General features: G+C 40.3%; 1 protein-coding gene across 2 annotated transcripts; it reads left to right on the forward strand.

The window, feature by feature from the left end:
- Positions 1–1,270: 1,270 nt before the first annotated feature.
- On the forward strand, positions 1,271–24,473 carry tango6 (transport and golgi organization 6 homolog (Drosophila)). Of its 2 annotated transcripts, none has more exons than XM_062421118.1 (18): positions 1,271–1,408; positions 1,994–2,646; positions 3,180–3,302; positions 3,902–4,061; positions 4,218–4,324; positions 5,163–5,325; positions 5,633–5,700; positions 6,798–6,910; positions 7,747–7,923; positions 8,086–8,212; positions 9,547–9,759; positions 11,556–11,699; positions 13,129–13,674; positions 15,778–15,835; positions 15,982–16,140; positions 19,331–19,482; positions 20,514–20,627; positions 24,049–24,473. In XM_062421118.1, exons 1-18 carry the CDS (start codon positions 1,357–1,359, stop codon positions 24,223–24,225), a joined length of 3,306 nt encoding a protein of 1,101 aa, XP_062277102.1. In that variant the 5' UTR covers positions 1,271–1,356; the 3' UTR covers positions 24,226–24,473. The 2 variants fall into 2 exon arrangements, with proteins under 2 accessions (XP_062277102.1, XP_062277103.1); XM_062421119.1 differs by having other exon boundaries at positions 3,186–3,302.
- Positions 24,474–24,937: the final 464 nt, after the last annotated feature.

Genomic DNA, 24,937 nt, shown 5'->3' on the forward strand with positions numbered 1-24,937 from the left:
TTGACTTGTGTAACTAGTATCTGTAGAAGCTAGAACTGAGTCTGAGGTCACAAGTCTAAAGGAACTTCACTTTCAGACATGGGGTGCAAAACATCTACAGTTGTACAGGCTTGCAGCTCTACATGTTCACAACCCTATAGATTATAACCATCCTTCAGCATCTAGTTTTCAGCCATCAAATCATCCTTTTGTACCAAGTAACTTCTATTAGACATGGAGATGTGTTGAGACCAAAAGGCCCTCCTGAATAAAAAGGGTTTTATGAGCGTATTCCACAAGCATGTTGCAGAGCAAAATGCTCATTCTATACTATTCCATAGCTCCTTTCACCTAGAATATCTTCAGTTTCACATTTTAATTCAAAGTTATATATCCAACCGTCATGGTGGCATTTTCTTTGTAATACGTTTGTCTTTTCTTACCTTGATGTAGATGTACCACCAAACTGACAAATTCCTTGAATGGGGAAATAAAGTACTGATTCATCCATTGGGAGAGTCTGACTCAGTCCCTGATGTGTTCTGCTGTAACCTAAGGTGGTTAAGACTGCTACAACACCAAGGAGTACTCTGTTAACATAGCAGTATTGACTGCTGAGACAAAGTCCCACAAGTGGATACTGGTGCTTGAAATCTGTAAAATGTGCCACTACTCCAAACTGACAAAGAAGCTGAGGCTTTTCATGCTGCTTTGCCCAGTTTGTGATCCAGCATTTTACATGTACAACATTACAAAAATTAAGCACAAGTGTTTTGCTCTATTTTTATTGTAAACAAATTGCAGTAACTTTTGAAATGAAGTTTTTTTTACTATTGTTTACAACCATTACTAATGCAAACATTTTTAAATTCAAATCAGGTTCTAAAATTTTCTTTTTTCTTTTGCATATGTGAATTTTGCCTTTGTTTCGATTTTAGTATGCAACTTTTTCACTTTAATTTTCCAAATAAAATGATTCCAGTGACCTTACATATTATTCCCTGTGTATAATGAACTCAAACTTGCAAAGAAAATGTCAGCTTTTTATTCTACAATCATAGTGAAAGTATGAAGAAAAAGATTGAACAGTAATGATTCCACACAAGTGAATGGTTAAAAATGGGCTGCTACGTCATGAAAATACACCTGCCAAAATGAGCTTGCCTCTGGTAATTACGACATTTCCAACAGTACTATGAATGCAACGTCAGTCAGCCAACCAACCCCAGGAGGATGCGTGATGACGTAAATTCCAGCGCCATTTTAATATGTTTTTAGCAGCATGGCTACATCGGGCTAGTGCATAGTAGAAAACACAGTGAATCATTTCTGGGCTTGTGTAGGAATATAAAGTTAGTTATTTTATTTAATGGCGAGATGACGTCAGCTATACTCTCTGCTTTGAATATCCTAACGAAACCTCTTGGCGGTAAGTGTGTAAATTGTCGGACTGAGGATAACACAAATAAACTAACAGCTAATGTACCTATTCTGAGGTAATAATGAATAAGTTGCGCTATGAGAAGTCACCGGTGTCTATGTGAAGCGTTGTGTTTAATAAATGAGCTACAACCTTACTTTTAATAACAATTTCTTTCAAATTCAGTGCTTCGTGGGTAATCATAACGTTACATGTATCGTATTGCAACTCATTACGAAGTAGTATAGAGTCACATTCAATTAGCCACATTACATTTGAGTTATTTTCAATGATGTTTGGCAGGGTGTGAAGTTAACCTAACAGGCTAACAACCTAATATTACCATGAGGGAAGTTTAGCTGCGGTTGGTAGGTTGACCACTTAAAGTATGTATTTTTCAGTATGTACGAGTTCAGACAGAGATGCAAAGTCTCTACAGTTAAGGAGTCTATGAGCTGAAATACATTCATTTGATAATTTTCAGTAACTTGCTGAGTCATGTACTGAACAATATTGTTGTGAGAAAACACTTTTATAATTACACAATTATTTGTACATAACCCACAATACGTATGTGTGTGTTGTCGTGTGTAGAGGTGCATGATGCTCAGTCCTCCCAGCAGGAGGCGCTCCTGGCAGCTCTGCGGGCCAACAGAGCTCTTCTCCTGGAGCAGCTTCAGACTGAAGGGGGCTTTAATGAGGTGAGGAGGCTGAGGGAGGAGGTGATGGCCGGGGCACACTGGTTCTCCAGTGACACAGAGGACACTACATGGGGCTTCGTCCAGGAGTGTCTCCTTCTGCTGCTCACCTTAGCACGACACCTTTCTGCTGAACTGGAGCTTTTCAATCAGACCCCTGCTCCCTCTGCTGCTAAACTACGCACCCCTGAGATGGCTCCACCTTTGCCCCCTGACGTCCTCAGCTTCACCCAGCAGAAGACGCTGGGAGCAGCTCTTCAGTTTGTGGTCTCTTTGGGGCTCAGCCCATACCTGGCACCTGGAGTGGGTGTGCCACTGGGTCGCAGGTCAGCTTTTGGTGCCATGGTGGAACAGCTGGTCCGTGGGAGGGCGGTGTTGGCAGTGGGACGGCGCCTTCTGACCACCACAAATGTCTTGTTGCAGTTGGCAGAGCTGACGTCTCTCGCCACTCTAGTGTTCACACGGCACCTGGGGGATGTGATGGCAGCACTGTGCCAGCTTGGCTACCAGCCACACCGTGCAGAAGGATGCAGCACAGAGGAGGAGAAGGTAACACACCTACATGTTGATTCGGTCATGCTCTGTTGGGCAGGTAACTTAGGAGCTACCTCAGTCATTATCAGCTGGTTGGTGACATTTAATATCTGCTTTATTGTGAAAAATTACTAGATTACAATTAGTGTCAAAGTCCAGTAAAATATTTCATATAAGTCTATGGATTTATGTGATGGTATTATTTTGGTCGTAAATCCCAGCATGCTTTCAATGCAGGTAGACATTTTAAAGGGTTTATTCTTTTAAAAATGACAGTCTAATGTGCAGTACTGTAGTCTTAAGTGCAATACACAGTCTATTAAGTGCAATACTCTATTTAAGTTTTTTTTTTTTTTTTTTTTACACCATTCTCTTACACTGTTTCCCCATTGTATACTTGTTTATTGGTTTGTTTTATTATTGTTTGTTTTTATTGACTAACAGCACTGTTTTCAGGTGTAGCACTCCTTATCTGGTTGTTGGTCTTGTACAATGACAATAAAGGCTTTCTATTCTATTCTATTATTTTCGTCATGCAAACATTTCAGACTCAGGAGGTCAGTGCTGAAGAACGTAGAGGTTGCAGAGAGGCTCTCAAAACCCTTCTGGGAAAAGTTTACCAGCCAATCGTTATCAAGGAGCTGCTCATCCTACAAGGTGGACCCAAACAGGTGTGTGAGTGTTTGGGGAGGATTACGGCAGAGACAGCTGAAATTAGGGGTGATAATAGAATGCTTTTTGTTTCATCAGCAATTGAATAATTACATTGTTTTGTTGCATGTTTACTTCACCCTTCTATGCTTCTAATTTTCCAATTTACTACAGTTGATCCTTTGAAAAAAGAGACATTTGTAAGTTAGTTCTGTCTGGCTGTCAAGTGAAATTTAAGGAATTTGGATTGCCAGAGGACATTTGATTTGTTTTCAGCCTTTCGGGGGCAGTAGAACAAACTGTAGACACAATATGTTACCAATGAAATACCATTAACACGTCATATTATAATCTTAAATTAATATGGTGATCGTATTTCATAATAACTATGTTTCAGTATAAAAGAGAAGATGGCAGAATCATCTGTTAGTAGTTATCAGATAACAGCACACAGTCATTTCCCACTCAAAGAAGTGACTGTAAATGTGAACTTGAAAACTTTATAAACTAAAAACTTTGCCCCCTTCAAGTGAACCACAATGATGTAATCATTCTCAGTTCAGCTGATCTTCAGGCTCACAGTGGCGCTTCTTTTCATATGTACTGTCCCTCATTCCAGTCGAGACCAGTTGGAAGCTCCAGTGGCTCCAGCAGCAGGGCAGCTCTTGGATCAGCTCCTGCCTGGCTGAGGCGTCTGTGTGGTCAGCTGCTGTCTGAGCGTCTGATACAGCCCAATGGAGTCCAGGCTGTAGTCAGAGCCATCCTGGAGGGAGGAACAGGTGAGCAGGAGGGGGGTGGAGGGGGGTTAACCTGAAAAATTACAGCACAAAAGCAACAACTTACCGTTTGATTTTATTATTTGTTTAATGTCTTGTATTTTACCTTTTGAATTTGCTTAATCCAAACCTGACTGACTTGCTGTTTTTGTCCTTTAGGGGGCGAGTCAGACTGGAGGAAATGTGACGGTGTGGCCAGGATCCTGGTGGCCTGCCCGCAACAGTCTGCCTCAGCAGACAGCTACTACAGACAAGTCTGTCCTCAGGTCAGATCAACACACACACACACACACTGGAACGCACTAACCAGCAGTGCAGACAGAAAAAAGGTCTTGATCGAAACACAAGGGACATTTAATTCAAATCAATCAAATCACACACACAGTAATGGCTCAAAATGTAACTTTTCCGCATTAAAATGTGTAAAAACTACAACACCTATGTCATATATTTTGTTGAGTCGTGTACTTACATTATTCCAAATATTTTCATTAATGTTCAAAGCAGAAAAATCTGTCATTTTAATTATAGTAACAATCCATTTCTTTTGGTCATCTGTCAGGTGTCACATTCCCTTTGATTGTGAGTATTGTAGTTTTTATTCAGTTTCAAGCCACATTTTTATGATACACTGATAAACTTTAACTATGTATTTTAACTGACTGAAGGATTTTAGTCATTGGACGTCTGGATCTGAAGCTATTAAAGAAACATGCCGAGCAAATGTTAGCAGCAGCTCAGCTCACAGTCCCGTGGAGTTTTAACGTTCAGTGTTTTTACTGGTTTTAATCACCGGATCCATTTATCTGTGGATCATTCGTGAAAACCTCCTGAACAATGAACACTGAAGGAATCCTAACCAGGAGAAGCTGACTGCAATGACAGCAATGTTGCTCCCATGATCCCACGCTACTTCACGACATCATCAAACTCCCCCTTTTGTCATAGTTTTGATGGAGAGACTACTCGAGGCAGAAAATTACATATTTTGCATTTAAATGATAATTCCAGTTTTTCCAGATTGGGTCTTATTTTTATGTTTTTGGTTTCAGCTGTTGGTGAGACAGCATATTTAAAGTGTGTTATGTGTTTTTTTTCCCGCAGATCCTCGACCTCCTGCACTTCAAAGACAAGCTGACAGCCCAGCAGTTCCAGCGTGTGGCCACCAGGGCGGCGCTCTCCGTGTTGGAGGAAAAGCCCAGCTTTGCCCAGAAGTACCTGCTACCTCCTTTGCTCGCACCTCTCCACCGCTGCACCACTGCTTCCAGTCAGTAACACAGCCAACATAGCACACCATCACACATGTTTGATGTTAAATTACAAGAAAAAACCCTGCTGCTTAATGTAACTTTAAAGTAGTGTATGTTGGTATTATTTATTTATAAGTAAAGGAACCACTATTTCCGACTGTCCTCTCCCACTCAGTTTCACCTAAACATGGTGTATTAATCAGTTAGTCCAGAGATTTGCAGCGAGAACAGACGGTAGCTATCGTCACTCTATCTCAAAGCAGATAGAAGAGGAGTCAGATCCCACCACAGCTGAACTCTGCTCTGCATGTGTGTGTTTTCCAGATGACGGTCCTTCCCTGGTTGCAGTGGAGGAGTGGGAGCTGACACGCTGTGTGGAGGATGTGTACAAGGTGAGGCAACCCAAAAGTCCCCACTGTATTGCACACTGATTCCCTAGAAAAGGACTTAATAATGCCTCACTGTATGTCATCAAGACACTGAGAATATTGTGTTTTGAGTAAGTACCGTATCTGCCCTAATATAAGAGCACCCCCCTTTTTCTGACAGCTGTTTTTGGGAAGACTTTTTAAAGATGTTCCCTTTTTCTTTCATAAAAGTGAGAGAATCCAATTAAAGAAGAACACAAATCCCACAATACTTTATCTTGTCTGTCAGTCACATTCTCACACTATTTCCTGGCAGTTAGACATCATTTTCATTCGTCTGTAGCAGAAACCCACATTACAGAAGCCTTCAGAAACTCCTGCAGGTTAAACTAAGATAACCAAACACTTTTAATGGATGACTGACTTTAATAGACTCACTATGAACCAGAACTGTCCAAACTATTCCATAAAGGGTTCATGTGGCTGCAGGTTTTCATTCCAACCAAGCAGGAGCACACCAAACTCGACTCATTTAATCAGCTGATCTCAGTCTTCAGGCAGCTGATTGGTTGAATCACGTGTGCTCTTGATTGGTTGGAACAAAAGCTTGCAGACACGTGGCCCTTTATAGAATAGTTTGGACATACATGCTATCATAAACAGACTTGGATACACTTGCTAGCCTGGAAACATTAAGGATACAAACAACAAATAATGCAACACTTTGTAGCGGCCAGTGTTATAGCTTTTAAAATAATTTACCCAGGATGCCTCAGTTTCGTGGAGAATATCATTATGCACTGTTCATCATGAGAATCCTAAGCAATGGTCTGGATAGTAACATTTCAAGCCTTTGCTAACAGATTTAAGAATCCAATCTATGTTCACTGTTCTGCACGTTACTGTAAAAAATTAGAAAACTGCTTCAGAGAAATATGAAATCAAATCCAGGATGATGTGATTATGTTAAAAGACTGTAAATGATAATATTGAGTTATTGTCCAGCCCGGACTTTTGGGGGTTTACAATAAGAAACTAAATCAGAATTCTTATGAATAATAAGGGGAAAAAAAGATTGGTCATTGGTGATGTTTTTGGTGTGTTTCTCTTGCTGCTGTCAGATCTGGGTGGTGGGGAACAGTCCGACTGCTCCTCTCCTAAAAGCTCTGGAAGAAGTTCTTCCTGTGATCTTCACACTCTTCTGTTTCACCAAGCAGAACGTCTCCCACCTACGGTAATCTTTTCTCTTGTTATTAGAGAAGATTTTCATGTACCGGTCCACTCAGTAACGTAACATTCAACATAACCATGACATTACTTGCTGTCTGATGGTAATGAAGTTAGAAGAAGGAAATGTTTTTAAGAAATGATTTTGGTGCATAATATTTATAATAAATATAATTGGTCACAGTCACCTTCTATATTCTTAAAAAATGAAACCCAGAAGACAAGAATGAGAAAACACTGACATTGTGAAAATTATGCTTTAACTAAGTTTAACTTTGATTAAATTGTGTTAAATTTAATCTAGTTAAAAAAAATAAAGCTGTCAATAATCTATAATATACCTATAATTTATAATTTTCCCATGAGCAGAGCCAAGTATTGTGTGTGTATCAAAGCCTGATAACTGTTATTCCTCTGTTCCATAGAGCTCCATTTTTGTCCTAACATTGTTAAAATCATGGAAGAGACTTCTTCCTTTATTACCATGAACACACACAACTGCACACACTGTCCTGCCGCCAGAAATACTCACTAGAGCGCCAAACGTGGATTAATCCACCACTGAAAATAATCCCCAGCAAATGCAGGATTTCCTCTTGTTTGAGTAGCATTTGCTAAGAACTACACTAAATTACTTAGCCCTTTTACTTATTTCTGACCAGTTTATATTAGAAAGACAAAATAACGTCTGAATATATAAAAATCATGAATTCCATATAATGACCAAGTAAAGTCTCTGTTTATTGACTTTCAAACATCCTGAAACCTGAAACTGGCACTGTTGGAAACACATTATAACACAGAAAATGAGCAAAATGTGTGTATGTGCTCCGTGCTCCACAGCGCCCCCTGTCAGGAGATCTTGCAGTGGTATCTGCGCCACGCTGAGATATCTGCAGCCCTGCCGGCACTGAGGCAGCTCTCAGACCTGCAGGAGCCGAAGAACAAGGTGGCAGCGGACTTCCACTTCACCCCGGGCAGCGATGGAGGAGCAAGGCTCAGCTGCAGAGACGGCTGCAGGTGACTTACGCATTCCTACAAGTGATCTCCGTGAAAGATCAAATAACATATTGTAAATCATTTATCTCATCCCCTCTTCTGTTCCTGTTGTTTTCAGCGATGATCACTGTCCTCTGTTCATCTCTCAATGTCATCCCTCACTGCTCTGTTGTTGTTTCTCAGTGACGAGGACGACGCTCTGTATGAGAAGCTGTCAGGGGAGCAGTGGAAGCTGGAATGTCTGATGCAGCTGCTGGCTGAACTCAAAGACAGCGACTTACCTGGAGATTTCTTTCTGGAGCTGCTGCAGGTGAGCAGTGTTCATTCTGGCGCCTGATTTAGATTTCAGAACATTTTTACTCATTTGATCTTTGTTATTTGTAGTTTTTTAAAAATTAAAGACATTTTAGTTGATTTTGTTGGTGATAACTCAGTGTCAGTGTTTTTCCATAGTTTTTTATTTTTAGTCTTTTAGTTTAGACTACAGCTATTGAAGCAGAGTAGAGGTTTCTGGCACAACTTCACCTACTTCCAAGGTGCACGGAGTAGGGAAAAAGTCTAAAAAGTCAAAGCTCCAGCAACACTGTACAGAACAACTTTATTAATAGACCAACATGTTTCACCTTGTGGCCTTCATCGGGGTATTCATAAAACACATTGCAAACAGTATTTAAATAGGCTCTTTAAAAAGCAGAAAAAATGTAAAAGGGTAATAAAAATATACAAAAAATAACCAATTATGTCCAGGCATTTATCAGCCAATGGGGTATCTACCAAGATGTGACTTCAGGCCAATCAGTATCCCAGACAAGCAGGGAGGCAAGAGGAGTATCCAATAAACGACATGGGTGACACTATATTTGGTCCATCTATTTGGTATCCATGTAAGGTAAATATGGCATATCAAATAGGCCCATTTTATTTTTAGTCACTTCTGTATTAACTTGAGTTTCACCTCTCTGGTTGCATTTTTCTGGTCTATAGTCCAAATATGATGTCACCCATGTTGTTTATTGGCTTTCTGTCCCGAAATTTTTTTTTTTTTTAACCTTTTTAAATTTTAGACTAGACGTTGCTATCTTGTTGTGTGCAGTTACCATGGTTACAAGCGTTGATTAGTGTAGAAGGCAGTATTTACTTGTTGACACACACAGCGTCCATTTGACTGTGCTCAGGCCGTGCTGCCTGCATATGTCTTTCTAGTTTGTCCAGCTGTTTTCTTACTGCTTCTTTAATAATTCTAAATGGACTGGATATGAATTAAGTCCATAAATCTGTTCCTTCAAAGAAGCACTGCCATCATTCACTCATGGAGTCTATCTCATCAGTCTTTTCTTCTTCTTCTTCTTCTTCATCTTCATCTTCTTCTACTGTTAAGTTTTATGGTAGTTGGCATATTGGCATATGTTGCATTACAGCCGTCTGCTGGACAGTCCTTTGCCCCATTAATTCCAGCATTGTCATGGCAGTAATTACTCCATTTGTCCGTCTTTCTTTTTTTTCTTTATTCATTGACCGAAAATGTAAAATATTTCAACATAATTTTCAAAGGTTTCTTTTTTATTCGTTTCAGTCAAGGAATATTTTTTCTTGAAGAACTAACACTTATTCTGTCCCTCATTTCTTTATTTCCCCCCCCCCCAGGAGCTGACCGGCTGGGCGGCAGCAGAGGAAGACGAGGAGGAGGAAGAGGAAGAGAAACAGGAGTTAGATGTGTCAGCCATGACGCTCCTGGAGGTGGAGCAGCAGCTGCTGGGTCGGGCGGCGAGGCGAGGTCAGAGGCTGGCTTTGCTTCAGGTGCTGGCTGTGATGGTGGAGTGTGTGGAGCATACTGTGCTGCTGAGGAAAAACACACAGGTGAGACAGAATGAGCAGAAACGCCACAATGTGAAATCCAGGTTCCTTAGCAACCGTGGTGTAGAACCAAAGCAGACAGCAATCTCCATTGAGATTTGAGTGTTTGAGCAGCACACAGTTCATGAGGACATCAGTGCTTTGCCAGGTTTGATTTTGAATGTAATTCCAGTTTTTTAATGTTCATTTTTTTACCTTTAACTTTATTGTCCATACGAGCACGTCTTGAATATAAAACATGATAAATGCATTTTGGGAATATGTAAAATTGTTTATTGTTATTGCAAAAAATATGTGAAGACTAAAATTAATTAAAAATTGATTAAAAATCTCCCAACCAGTTCATATAAAACAATGTACATCACGGACAGCATTTCATAAAGCCTGGAGTACAGTCAGCCATCTTGAACCCAATCAATGATGTAGACGACTCTCTACAATGACTTTGAAAAAGCTTAGAAGATATTAGAAAGATGAGGCAGTTAATCTCAGTGGCCACTTTACATTATTTTGTATATACTTTATTTATTATTATTATATCACGTTATGCATCATGCACATGTAGTATAAGCTAGTGATGACTTTTTTTTTGTGTGTGTCAACATAAGTAATGTGATTAGGTGTGTCACCCAGTGATACTACATAAAAACAATGAATTAATACTGCAATTAGTTCAATCAACAACAACATTTACAGTACAAATTAAAAAAGTTATATATATATATTTTTTTTTAATATAGTATATTTTAGTCATTTTACATTCATAAAAAAACAGGCCTCAGTGAATGTTTGATTTTGAGTTTATTTATTTATTTTTCTTCATATTTTTTTTATTTTTCATTTTCAAGTCACTGTGTTTTTGGAACGTCTAGCCTAAGGTGACTTTTGCTGTGCTCATTGTAGCTGCTCTGACCCATTTATAACAGAATCAGTAATAAAGAACAGCCTCATTCTCAGCTCGTTTACACTCAAACATAAATGAGCATCTAGGAAACAACAGAAGATGAAGTTGTGGTAATCTGTGCTCAACCCCACACGCAAGAGTCACAAAACCCCAACGTCACAGAGGACCCTGCATGAACATCTGGCCTAGTTGTGACCAGTCTCTGTGTCCTAAAGTCATGATGTGTGCTTGTTTTGTTTAAGGACTATATTTAATGAGACTGATGTTGCCATCTGCATTTTGTTACCCTTTTTATGTTAAACCTACTGTCTGAAGAAATGCAACAGGCACGTGTCACGCCCTGTTTGCTGTTAATTCCTCCTTGTGGGAATGTATCGCTCTGTTTTCAGCATATTTTTAAAATCTGTTGTGTTCCTGCGGGAGTTGTTTTAATGGAAGCAGGCCACGTTGAGTCATGCTGCTGCACAGAAATAGAATAGTGGCTCTGTGCAGTTGTTGAGGAAGGGGTTGAGAAGGGAGGCTGTATGGATATTTTGTGAGTGAACATGCATGCTGGCTGGCTGGCTGGCTGATTGTGTTGGCCCCACAAACATTCCCTCACAGATTAAAAAACGTCTCAGATAAAAAACTGGCCTCGCTTCACTGGATAAGCTCTTATTTATAGACGTTTTACCTTTTGGATGACTTTATAAGGATTTAGTGTTTTCTGGGAACTTCCTGAAAAGGTTTGAACAAGTGTCAGACTCTAGTAGTATTACATTTAGCTCCTAGCATCATATTTATTCATTATAGCCAATCTACAATTACCATCTGAGGATTCACGTCTATATTCTGGCCCTCAGGTTTCTTTGTGTGAATGATTTGTGTCCATGTTTCTGTTTGTCATTTCCTCCAGGTGGTGGACTTCATGGTGTCCCTTCTTCAGAGGGCCTGTGTGGGTCTGGGTCAGGCCTCCAGTCCCAGTCTTGGAAACCCAGTAGAGAGTCAGACGCTGAGTATGGGGATGGGCCTGGTGGCTACTCTGCTGTCTGCACCTCAGGTACTCGCTGCTGAAAACTACATCTGCTGCTTTATAAAAGGAAACAGTTGGCTTCAGCTCTTTAAATACATTTATATACGTAAAGAGCACATCCAGTACCTTTACTGTGACTCTATTAGGAGTGAACAGCACGTTTCACCTGTAACTTCTTCAGGTTCACTCAGCAAAATTGCACGAGCATCCACAGTTGTGATAAATACACGTGGGTCACATGACCAATCACCACATTTAAAGTGAGTGATTTACAAAGGACTCTGTGGCCTGTTGCTTATCTCTCATCTCTAGCAGCTCTAGGCTACATTTACTGCTACACACCTGAATCTCTGAGCTAATTGTTGGTGGTCAAGTTGCATTGTTTTTTTTTTTTACTGTCAGCCACAAGTCTGTCAATGTTTTAAGAGGGCAATGCTAAATCAGGTTAAATACTTTTAAGTTACTCTTTAAATTACTTATTAGATGAGTCAGCTGCTTCATCTCTAAGGTCTCTCACTCTTCATATTTTTAACACATAAAAAATCCGGGCTCCACTTCTTCTGTGGCATTTGTTGCCTGCAGTATTTTACATTTGTTTGTTCTTGTGTTCACAACAACTTAAAGGACAGGTTCACCATTTTTCAAGTGTGTCTTAAAGCAGCAGTCAGGTGTCCATGTGAACAGTGAAATAGGTTTTCCTCTCTGTAATCATTCCTCCTGTTCATACTGACTATTAAAAGATCTCCTTCAAATGTGCTTTCAATGGAAGTGATGGAGGACAAAATCCACAGTGTGTCCACACAGTCATTTAAAAGTATATTAGAAGCTTCTATTGAGCTTCATCAGTGTGAGTTAGTCATATCAAGTGATATCTGACACATTTACAGTCTTTTTACCATCAAATTCCCTGTAAGTGTTTCCCTGTTGAGCTGTGGTGGAAGTATAGTAACAAAAATACGTTGGCACTAAAAACACTGTAACGTTGAAACATAGAAGACTTGATTTGACTCGTTTAGATGACTGAAGCTTCATATTAGCTTCATATTAGCTTCAGATCAACTTTTAAATACATTTTTACACAGAAGGACTGTGGATTTTGTCCTCCATCACTTACATTGTAAGTGCGTTATGAAGGGATCTTCTAATGGTCAGTATGAACAGGAGGAATGATTACAGCAAGAAAACACGTTTACATGTTCATTTTGGGCCTCTGACTGTTTTACAGACTTGAACAATTGCAAACTCTTCCTTTAATGGTAAAGACCTATTTAAACATGAGGAAACATTCAAAAAAGAAAAGGATTAGGAGATCTGTCAGACTGTAGATACACAGAGATGATATAATTCAGTATATAAACAATAATATTTGTGTTATATTTAATAAAAATGTTAAAATCCTCTATGTAAAGCTTTACACTGTCCTAACAAACCTTTCTTCCTTTGTTGAATTTGCCAGCTCACTGCTGAGGATTACTCTTCTATGTCGAGGCTGCTTTCACCACTGGAGACACTATCTCAGAAGCACCCTGAGGTGGTCGTCCAGGAACTGGCCTCAAACCTCAGAGCTGTCATTGCCACCCACGGTGCTTACCAGCCTGAAAACCTCACCGCCGCCACTACTGCTCACAATTCAAAAGACTGTGAGACAAAACCAAACAAGAACAACAGTGTGCCTTTAAAGAAAAAGAAAAAGATACATACTGAAGCAAACAACTCACAGACTAGTCGTCTCTCTACTCCCCTGGACACTAACACACCCAGCAGCACCCACACAGGACACCCTGCATCCTCTGGAGGGTCTGCAGCAGGAACAAGTCCAAAAAGTGGAGGAAAGAGCTCTGGCAGCAGTGACCTATCCCCTCCTACCAAAACCTTTTCTGATTGGCTGCTAGAGGCATGTGACCCGGACGTGCCAACCAGAGCGTTTGCCCTGAGAGCCCTGACCCGGATGGTGCAAAACAGTGACCCAGAGGCTGTCCAGGCCCAGGAGAAGGTCCTCATTGTAAGTCGCTCATATCATATATCAGCTTCTGTGCATTTGTAAATGTAGCTGTTAAAAAAAAGGTAAAGGTATGGTGAAGAAAAAAGAAATACAACAAAGTAGCTTACCTAAATGTAATACCCCGATACTGGTCTTGAAATGTCTCCGCATTTCAGCTCCTAGTAAGTAAATCTGAACAATCATGTCAGCTAAACAATCATGTCAGCTAAACAATCATATCAATTATAACAATATTGTGTATAATGTTCAGTGGCACAAGGTTTGGCCCTATTTAACAGCTTCTCAGTACCAGTATGGTGTATTATCCATCTTCAGTGGGTATCCTCAGCCTCTCTGGCCCTGATACATGCTCCCTCTATGGGCATCCTCTTATCTCTTCTGTGCACCAAATCCCCTACAGACCGGGCCAGGAGAGATCTGGGTCAAGTGTAATCTGTAGTCTTTGTCTTTCAGAATAAAATGCTGAATTGTGTCAGAAATCACATTTCAGAATAAAGTGGGGACAGTAATTACATTAATAGAAAAACATTTTCAACCCTCACCAGTGTGTCTTTTATTGATGAATGTAGTCATCAATGGTATACAGACATTTTCACATCACAAGACTGTTGTTTAGTAAATACTATAATTACTACTATAACTGATGGTTGCTAATTTTATTTTATTTTTATTTTTTTAAACTGATGTTCTATAGCAAGGGGGGTCAATCTCATTTTAGTTCAAGGGCCACATACAGTCCGGACCAGTCAAACCACTGCATAATAAGCTATACATAATATATGGTGTATATTATAACTTTACTATTATAAACCACCTATTTACAAAACAGATGAACAGTCTGAGATGTCTTAAGAAAAATGAGTGCAATTTCAACAATGTTATGTATCAGTGTGAGCCTGGAATGCAGTTTTGTTTTATTGATGTTCATCACAGAAAAAGTTTGTTCAAAATAGATAAGTCGTCCCAGGTCATCTGGCAAAAACACAGCATTACATTGTGTTTAGGCCTGTCACAATAATTACGTTATCGACTTACAATACAATAATGTAATTATCAACATTGTGATGTCTGTATATGGACTTATCATATGATACATGGACATGATTACTTTGATCAGTTTTTGACCTCAATATTGCCACACTTCATATTAGCAGCTAAGAGGTTAATCATGTCACATTGACTAAACAAGTAGTGTCCTCCATTCCTCACTGTGTACGTCCTGAGTGGAGACTGCAGAAGAATTAAAGGTAAATAACTCTGTCCCCAACCATAATGGCAGTCTGTGTTTTTACAGAAGCGTAGCGCTCACTCTCCAATCCCACCCCCCACCCCCCTTCCATTATTAGGCTATTATATTATCATTATATCAGTGGTATAAAATGACAATAATGGCAATAATATCTTTTACCGCGATTATTTCTGAGACAATATATCATCCAACAAAAGTAGTTATCATGACAGGCCTAGTTGTATAATGGCAAAAGTTGACTTGGGTTCGAGCAGCCACTGGAGGAGCTGTGTGGAGATGCTTCCAGGTGGGTGGATGCTGCTGTATGTGTGTGTAAGGAAGCTGTAACTGTAGGTGGAGGTATTGTCTTTGTCTCCTGAGCAAATAATAAATGAGGCAGTTGAACCTCTTACCCGATGGGTCAGAAGGGACAATAGTGGTCTCTCGGGACTTGTTAAGATGGTACGGGCAAGAAAGGATAACCACTCATTAAATATTCTCTTTAATGAGAAGCCCCCCCACTGTGTGCACCTAAGATAACCATCCACCCCCTACTGACACAGCAGTAGATATTGATTTTTCTCTCTTTTGTGCCATATTTTGGGTGGGTTCTCCCATCATACAACCCAAAGACCCCCTTACAGTACCTGGGGGTAATGTTTGGATTATTCCCTTTGATACTTAGTCTCACAGTGTTTTAATGTATTCAGCGCTGTGCCAGTATTGATCCTCTTTGGTCAACAGGGAAGTCCATGTCGGTGATATGTTTGATGTTTTTCTCACAGAAATGGCAGAATATTACCAGTAAGGTACCATTGAGGCTCATATATACACCAGTGTATGTGTGGTGATTAATCAGATTATGTCTCCTCCAGCTCTTATTAGAAAACCTGGAGCATGAAGACTCATTCATCTACCTGTCAGCCATTCAAGGTAATACAATGGTGCAGCTTGGCCAAATGTGATGCTCACATTGATTTTTGTCATTATTAATCTAGAGTTATGGTCTGCTAATATTAACTGGATCAGTTTTCAGTAAACTCTTGAAGGCAGATGGACTGAGTGTGTACTGTCTGCAGGACTGGCTACACTGGCTGATGCCTACCCTGAAAGGATCTTGGAGAAGCTCCTAAAAGACTTCCAACATGGCCCCTCACTGCCTACGTCTGACAAGGACCACTCCCTGGAGACCCGCCTTAAAATAGGAGAAGTCCTGATGAGGGCGAGCAGGGCTATGGGTGAGCACATTCATGTTTGTATGTATGACCGCACTTCACTGGATACCCATTTTACCGTCTGCTTCGAAGGCGTCAACTCACAGTTTTGTGCTGCCACTGTCTCAGCAGTGACTTTCTCAGGTTTGGTACCATCGTGCCTCTATAGAGACCAAAACCAAAACCTGTGCTTTAGCAGAGGATACAGCACTGGTGTTCTGGCTAAATAGATAAACAGTTTTTCAAATAATTTCAGCATTTAACTCCAACCAAAAATCACAGATTAGCTCCTACTGACTGATTGTCACTTTTTTATCCAGTAACTATTCCCACTTTGCTGCTCTGCACAGTCTCTATAAGCCTGTCATGACAACCACTTTTGTCGGACGATATATTTTCCCAGAAATAATAGCAATAAACAATATTATTGTCATTTTTAGACCATTTTATTTTTCAGTTGAAAGTAAAATTGGTTCACCTATTTGGGGAATTGGGTGTCAGTTGGAGTGAAGAGTTTTAGAAGAATTTAGGATTAGATTTTTAGGAATATCAGGAGGCACTTTTATATGTTGGGGTGAGTGATGCTCACAAAAGGGGATTTTATGAGTTAAACAGTTCATATAAACATCATTCCTTTTCTGTATTAAAAAAGGAAAACCGAAACAAGTTTAGCTGAGATTATCACTACAATGAAAATAGCTGGTCCACCTTAAAGGTTGGTCCACCTTGAGTGAGCCTGGCCAAGCTAGACTAACCCATTGTGGCTAACTTCAGGGCTAACCGCTTCACTTTAATCAGCAGCTGGCAAACAATACACAAGAACTTGGCTCAGAGCTTCAGGAGTCGTAGGTCAGCAAAAATGGTCGAGGTCGTGTCCATGTATTGAACGATAAGTCGATAACGTAACTATCGTGCCAGGCCTAAGTCTGTATTGAGTTAAAGCTGCACTAATCAATATCTTTATAGTAACTATGGATTAAATAATGTGAAAGGTGTCGTTCATAGTGACAAATCCCGACTCCTGAAGGGCAGTTCCCTCAGCTTTCAAGAACTTTTAAACATCTTTCAGCTCATTGTTTTTGTTGTACGGCTCCCAACTTGGCTGTTTGGTTCACTCCATCTCTCTCATGATCCTGCTTCAGACAGCTATTTTCCACAATAAAGCTCCAATAAATCCACTGCCCTGCACCAAACAGCAGACACACAGAATCAGCAACTAGCTTGTGAACAAAACGGAGCATTTAGCTGCGAGAGTTAGTGGAGACCAAAATAGAGCTAGAGTGAATATTGGGATTACATTAATCAGGGGGACATAAACACAGCTTCGGTTTCTGGATGCGTAAATAGGCTTTTTGCTAACACATCAGCCATGACAACTTTATATGTCATTATTGTGTTTTCATCTTGTTGTGCTGCCCCCAAGTGGCCAAGAACAGTTAATACAGCTTCAAGACTATATTGTACCTTTTAAATATGCAACATGTTTATGGATTTTTTTAGAAAAAATAAATCTTGTAGCACTTCTAAAACTCCATCATAAGCCGATATGTAGCTGCATATTAATAATAACTCTAAAAGGACCACTCACCTTACTCTTTAAAACTCGCAGCTCTTTCTCAGATAGCATTCGTTGTTTGTTATGGCAAGAGTCACAAAACGTAAGTTGATACTGGTTCTTGTTTGCAGAATCTGGAGCTGAGGGAGACCCATGAGTATATGTGAAGGGTTGTCAGAGAGAATAAGAAATGTTTAAAACACTTGTATATGCTCAAAATGCCATAGTCATTTGACTTTAAACCCTAACATAATGAGAATATGTCTGTTTGTCTGTGTCCGTGTTTGTTTACATGCATATTGGTGGACAGCTATCAGCATGTAACTACCACACCACAAAAGCCACAGTGCAGTCTTGTTTTTGCTTGCAGATCTGTGTTCAGAGGGGACCCTGTGTATCACAACCTCCCCCCTGATAGAAAACTTTGTTCTGTTTTTTTTTTTTTTTTCCCTTCACTGCTTTTATCTGCCAGATTGCCATCGTACCACTTCCCCAGGACAATCGGGGGGTTTATATCTTTGCAGCAAGATTGGATGGAGCTCCAGTTTGCCGCACAGACATCTAGAGAGCCTCTGTGTTTGTCTTGAACCCCCCCGCAGTGGCCAAGATTTGCCTTTTGCCAGGCTGTCATTTGTAAATAAGAAGGTTTTCTTAATTGACCGGCCTGGTTGAGTAAATGTTGAATAAATGAATGTTTGGCTCGGCTTTGCTCTGCTCCTGGTTTCCTGGCGTATTGCACTTGCAGAGAAGAAACTTGCAGAGCTCTCATGAAGTAACATTACAGCACATGATTTAACATAAAGACATGAAGCTAAATACAACTAAATTCAACTAAATACAGATCAGCTAATTCAGTAACAGCTGGGGGAGTGTTACATCTGTTTACCCAGGTGTGTATGTGTGTGTATGTAAATCACCGGCGGCTGATAAACCTGCTGACTCACACTCATTCAAACACAGCCATTCTCTTTCATTAGATCTAGTAGAGCCGCGACAGTCTATTGAGACACTCAATCTTGTGACACGCATGCGCACACACACACGCAGGTCAAGCAGGTCTTACTACTACTAGCCAGTCATCTGGTTGTCTCCTCTCCATGGAGGCAGTTGGCGTCTCTCCCCTGCTGCTTGGCAGGAGCAGCTGCAGTCAGCTCTGTTCTTTGTATGCCTGCCGATGTAACAGTCAACCACAAACGCAGCCTGTTGAACTGATTACACTGTAAACAACACTTCATTTTAAACTAACTCACTACTCACCTCCCACCTCCCTTCTACAGCAGTTACCTCGTCTCTTTTGGGGTTTTTTGTCTCATCATTTTGGTGTTACAGAGTTGTTCTGAACTGTCTTTGATTTTAGCTACACATTCTGCACGTCTCTAGACTTGTCATGATAACTACATTTATTGGAGAATATATTGTCTCAGAAATAACCACGCTAAACGATATGATTGTCATTTGAAGAACATTTCATACCACTGATATAATGATAATATAATGGCATAATAGCAGAATCCCAAATCCTGGTGTGTTGATCCTGAGAGAGCCCACTCTCATCTGCTCACCGTCATTGTACCTGATAAATACTTGACTATATTTTAGCACTGTGAATGCATATGAGACATAGTACCTGACAACTTACCTCTCCTCCTCCTCTTCCAGGGGAGCTTGCGCCCCACCTCGGTCGTCCCCTGCTGGCCGCCTTCCTGCAAGGAACCAGAGATGTGGACCAAAGCGTACGAGCCAGCAGTCTATCGAACCTGGGGGAGCTCTGTCAGAGACTGGACTACGCATTGGGGCCACTGGCACAAGAGGTGAGAGAGGGAGAGCTCGCAGACATGAACCCCTCGATGCTGCTGCTGATGGATCTGGGTCTCTGCAACAGTAAAAGTGGCTGCAGAAAATACCTTATCCATCAAAGTCATACATCATGACAGCTCAAATGAAGTTCTAGTCAACACTTTAATCTATATTATAAATCAGTGCTGGTGATAGGACAGCACATTTTAGATTGCAAGTAAGCACAACAAAATGCAGATGCATTATGTTGCATAAATGTTGAAACTCTAAAACCGAAGACAAAGACTAAATAGTTTTCAAAATTCAGAAAAATATTCAGTTTGTCCCTTTTTTTTTCTTTTATAAGTAGCTTTAGTGTAAATCTAATAATGCACTGTATAGTTTACTCTTATAAGGAAATAACAGATTTGGCAAAGGGCGTGTGTGTGTGTGTGTGTGTGTGTGTGTGTGTGTGTGTGTGTGTGTGTGTGTGTGTGTGTGTGTGTGTGTGTGTGTGTGTGTGTGTGTGTGTGTGTGTGTGTGTGTGTGTAAAAGAAAGAGGGAGAAAGAGTGAGCAGCTCAAACATGAAAACACGCTCAGTCACTTTGATCAGAGTCTGAGTGGACAGAAACTCAATCCACATTTACATGTGTGGGTCCCAGGCTGCTGCAGTGGTTGGAGGCTTAAATAAAGATGCTGCCGTGTGTGTGTTGGGGTAGGGGTTAGGGGGGTTTCGCTGTAGCCTGCTGGCATGAATAAGCAGCACTGTCAGCTTAATGAACAGGGATGCTTATTCATGAACCTGCCCACTTTCACTTTTTTACCCTGACTCTGTGTGCGTGCGTGCATGCAACGAGAGATGAAGGGCCCATGTTGGTTTAAATGTCTGACCAATACGTCAATCGATCCAGTTCATTTGTGGGACCGACCTCAGCAGTGTCGGCCTGGAGCTGACTCAGACTCTTTGTGACAGCCACGTGTCATGTGAAATACAACACAGCTCCAGATGTTCTCACTACTGTAAATTACTGTGGTATAATGTGTGTGTGTGTGTTTGTTGTGCAGCTGAGCTCCTGTCTGACTGCTCTGATAAAGACAGAGAAGGAAGCAGAGGTGAGGAGAGCTGCCGTCCACGTTATCGCCCTGCTGCTCCGAGGCCTCAGTGACAAAACCACCCAGGTACACACACACACACACACACACACACACACACACACACACACACACACACACACACACGACCTAGTACGCATGAAACCCATACACTCTTGTGCACCGTCTATTTTACATTAAAAGACACAAATGAATAAATTGTTGCATCAATTCAACAGAATATCTCCAAAACAGAGTAAATGATGTTGTTGACTTGTAGAGGTTAATAATTACAACACATTTAACAAATAAGAACATGAAAAACAGACACTGAGGTGCATATACTTTAACTGCGATGGTCCATAACTTGTTGATTCTACTGTGTACTTTGGTCAGTGACTGAGGTCAAAGCAGGTGAGTGTCAACACCTACACCTACACAGAGGTCAGAAGTACTTTAACAGTGATCTGCTATAACCTGTTGAATCTACTGTGTACTTTGGTCAGTGACTGAGAGCAGTTTAAGGTCAAAGCAGGTGGGTGTCAGCACCTACACAGAGGCCAAAAGTTCAGAGTCGTGAGTGAAGACACTGGAGTGTTACCATGTGAACCACTGTTTAAGAATGTCTCCTGTTGGATGGATTGGGTCAACACAGTCCAGTATAACCTAAAGGACACTTCTGGCACCAACTAAATATTAGTGTATACAAAATGACTCCATGCTGTCCTGCTCTTCTTGGGCTGGTTGAAAATTGTGGTTCAAGGGGTGTTTTTGAGAGAGAGAGACAAACACGACAGGTCCTGTAATCTAGTTTCAGTTTCCCTGTGGTCTTCACTAGGATTATAGACTGAATGTGAGCTTCTAAAGCACAGGAAAGACACTCCAAACACCATGTTTTACACTCACACCAGTTCTCTGTCTTTACCACTGTAACGTTCGGTCCTCAGTTTTAATATTCCATGCTTTCTGTTGATGTTGATTGGAAAGTTTTAGAAAATATTCTTTTAATAAAATCACATTTTCTTCTTTTTAGTTTTGTTAGTTGAATTTAGTTGTAGTCACCCCCCTGACAACTGCAAATACCCTCCAGTTGGGAATAAGGTTACAACACTACATTGATTCCTAATGCTGTAAGGCAAATCAAGCAAATGCACCCAACAAATGGAACATAGTGTGGAGTAGTTAACTAAAAGCTTCAAATATGTGGTTAAATATATTATGGAGAATTATAAAGAACAAAACATTGATGCATCAAATTGTATTATAAAGTGAAATCCTTGCAACCATAACTCAGTGGGTTTAAAGAATGAATGCAGTGGAATCATGAAACACTTTTATAACCTGAAGAAAGAATGGATTCATCAAACTAAAAACACATTTTTCCAAGTTCTCTGGTGAAAGTCAATGAGATGCTTGGTCAGACAGCAGCTCAGTCAGCTTTCACTCTGACACATTTTCTGAGACCCAGTTAAAAAAAATATGTCACCATGGGATTAACACAGGCTTTGGCTACCTTTCAGCAGAACAAAATGTAGTTTTTTGTCTTTTTATGGGTTTCTATAGATGAAAATAAGCATCAACCTTATCCTTTCAACTGCATCACATGCACACTGCTAAATTCACATTTAGGTCATCCTGGAAAAAAACTAAGTGAATGCAGTCTCTCATTTTTCATCTGTAGACTCAGCTGCAACAAAACAGTAAATAAATATAATTTTCCTCATATGGTAGCTCAGTGGAAACACACCTACATGAGCTGCTGGCCACTGGCTCAAGTGCGATGTGGCTTTTGAGCCTCTGCCACGACTCCAGTCAGCTGTCCAGCTGCTGGTCCCAGGCCAGGTCCTGTCATTACTAGAACAGCTGGACTCCACCAGATGTACAGGGTTAATAATACACAGAGTAATGTGAACCACAGCACAGAGGTTAGGCTAGGTGAAGCAGGGGATTCAGTGGCCTTGAGAGTTCAGCACACCGGAACTTAAAGTAAACACATGCTAATAGACTGAAGTAAATGAGGGAAAACAACAAAATACAGAAAACAAAACCAATTGCACAAATGCACTGCGGATATATAACACACAACCAAATACTAAAAAACACTGCAAACATGGAAAAAGACTACAAGTTTAGAATACATTAGAAAACACAACATAAGCATTTTTTTCACTAAATGCCACATCTGTGCTGTCAAATTGGTGAAGTTCTCTTTAGTTGTTTGATTTGTCTATATGCATGTGTTGTCTAACACTGTGTGTATACTGTGTTTTTCAGTCATCTGTGTCATGCACGTCTGAAGGAATGGTGCGCTTTTATGTTAATCAATAGTTATAATACGAGCTGCGTACCAGCTCATGTGTCATGTATGCTACACGTGCATAAACGCAACCCAAAGCATCTTTTTAAAAAAATCTATTTTCCTCTATTTTATGAATATAACTAATTTTGTATTGGGTTCTGAGCACTTCTAAAACGCTGGTGACCCATGCTCAACACTGTACTTGAACGCCTCCTGTGTAGGAGTTGAAAACTATGACTAAATATGTACATTAACAACCTTTTTTTCCATGACTAAAATGAGGCAATGACAAGACAGCAGCAACGTCATTAAATACTAACCGTGTTTATATCAACATGCAATATTGTTGACTAAAATGGGGCGGCTGTGTGCTCAGGTAGAGCAGTCATCCACCAATGGGAAGATTGGCGGTTCGATTCCTGGCTTCTCCAGTCCACATGTTGATGTGTCCTTGGGCAAGATTCTACCCCATATTGCTCCCGTTGCTGTGCCAACGATGTGTGAATGTATGAATGGTTAGCTTCCTCCTGATGAGCAGGTTGGCACTCTGTGTGGAAGCCCCTGTCATCAGTGTATGAATGTATGTGAATGGATGAATGTGACATGTAGTGTAAAAGCACTTTGAGTGGTCAAAAGACTAGAAAAGCGCTATATAAGTACAGTCCATTTACCATTTAAAATAGACAAGACTAAAATGTAGTTTCAAAAACTAAAAACATTGCCAAAATCTCTAAAAAAGACTATAATGTCAACAGCTATCATCGACTAGAGCTATACAAAAATAGTTAGTTTTCTTTGACTAAGAAAAGACTAAACTGTCCAGACTTTTAGTCAAATAAAGCTTGACTTTAAAAAGCAGGATGACGTTGACTAAATGTGATAAAAAAAAAACTAACAACGATATTTGACACAGGAAGGAGCAAGACTGAATGAACAAATAGCTGTGGTTAGAGGCAGGATAGTTGAGAATAGTACAGACTCACTGTCACTAGCGCTATCATTAAATGTTATCTCTGAAGTCTTTCCATGGATTATATCAGGACAGGAGTTATGGGAGGTACTTCAGAACATCTATGAGAGTTCTCTTCTTCATATTAGGCTTCAAATTATTACCTGAATTATGCATTACAAACATTCTCTCCAGTCTACAGACCAGTCTAGTGTCATTTCAGCAGTGTAACCTCTGTCTCCCCCCTCTGACCTCTCCAGGTTCTCAGTGATGTTTTGTTGGATCTGTACCGAGCTCTAAAGTGGGTGGTCCGCTCGGATCCAGATGAGGTTGCAGTGCTCCACGCTCAGCTGGCTCTGGAGGAGCTTGATGACATCATGAGGAGGTTCATCTTTCCCCAGCAAAAACTGGAAAAGAAGATTGTTGTCCTGCCGTAGAACTCAAATTCTATTTCTGTGGGGTCTTCATAATCTTCATAATCCCTTACGTGATTTGGACATTTTTATATACTAATAGGTAGTATTGATTCTGCATCTATTTGAAGTGGGTTGTACAGAACAAGTTCTTTCTTGAAAACCTTACACCACTGTTTTACTGTACAACTGACCAAAATCACAATAAAGTTTCAATAAACACATATTTTCCTGAAATATTATTATAGAATTAGTCAAATACGGAAGCATTTTGAAACCACTGCCATTATACTCGAGGTGTAGTTTTAACAGCTAATCGATCACATATCAGCCAAACACTTAAGATAGAAGAAAACAGTCACGATAAAGTAACAGTTGCTAATAACGATAACACTGATTTTATATCTCAAAATCTATTTATTTCTGTTGCTCTGTAGAAGCTTTGTCTAGTCCAGGCATGTCCAGACTATGCCATAAAGGGCTGTGTGTCTGCAGGTTTTTGTTCCAACCAATCAACAGCACACGATTCAACCAATCAACTGTCTGAAAACTGATATCAGTTGATTAAGTCAATCAAACAAGGTGTGTTCCTGCTTCGTGGGATGAAAACTTGTTGCCACATGGCCTTTTATGGAATAGTTTGGACATCCCTGGTCTAGTTTGAGACCGTAACCCCCTCATGATGCGTTATGGGAAATGTAGGATCTAGAATTGACACAAAGAACCAAAAGTTAGG

The sequence above is a fragment of the Scomber scombrus genome, chromosome 6 (genome assembly GCF_963691925.1).
Source record: "Scomber scombrus chromosome 6, fScoSco1.1, whole genome shotgun sequence".
Lineage (NCBI taxonomy): Eukaryota > Metazoa > Chordata > Actinopteri > Scombriformes > Scombridae > Scomber > Scomber scombrus.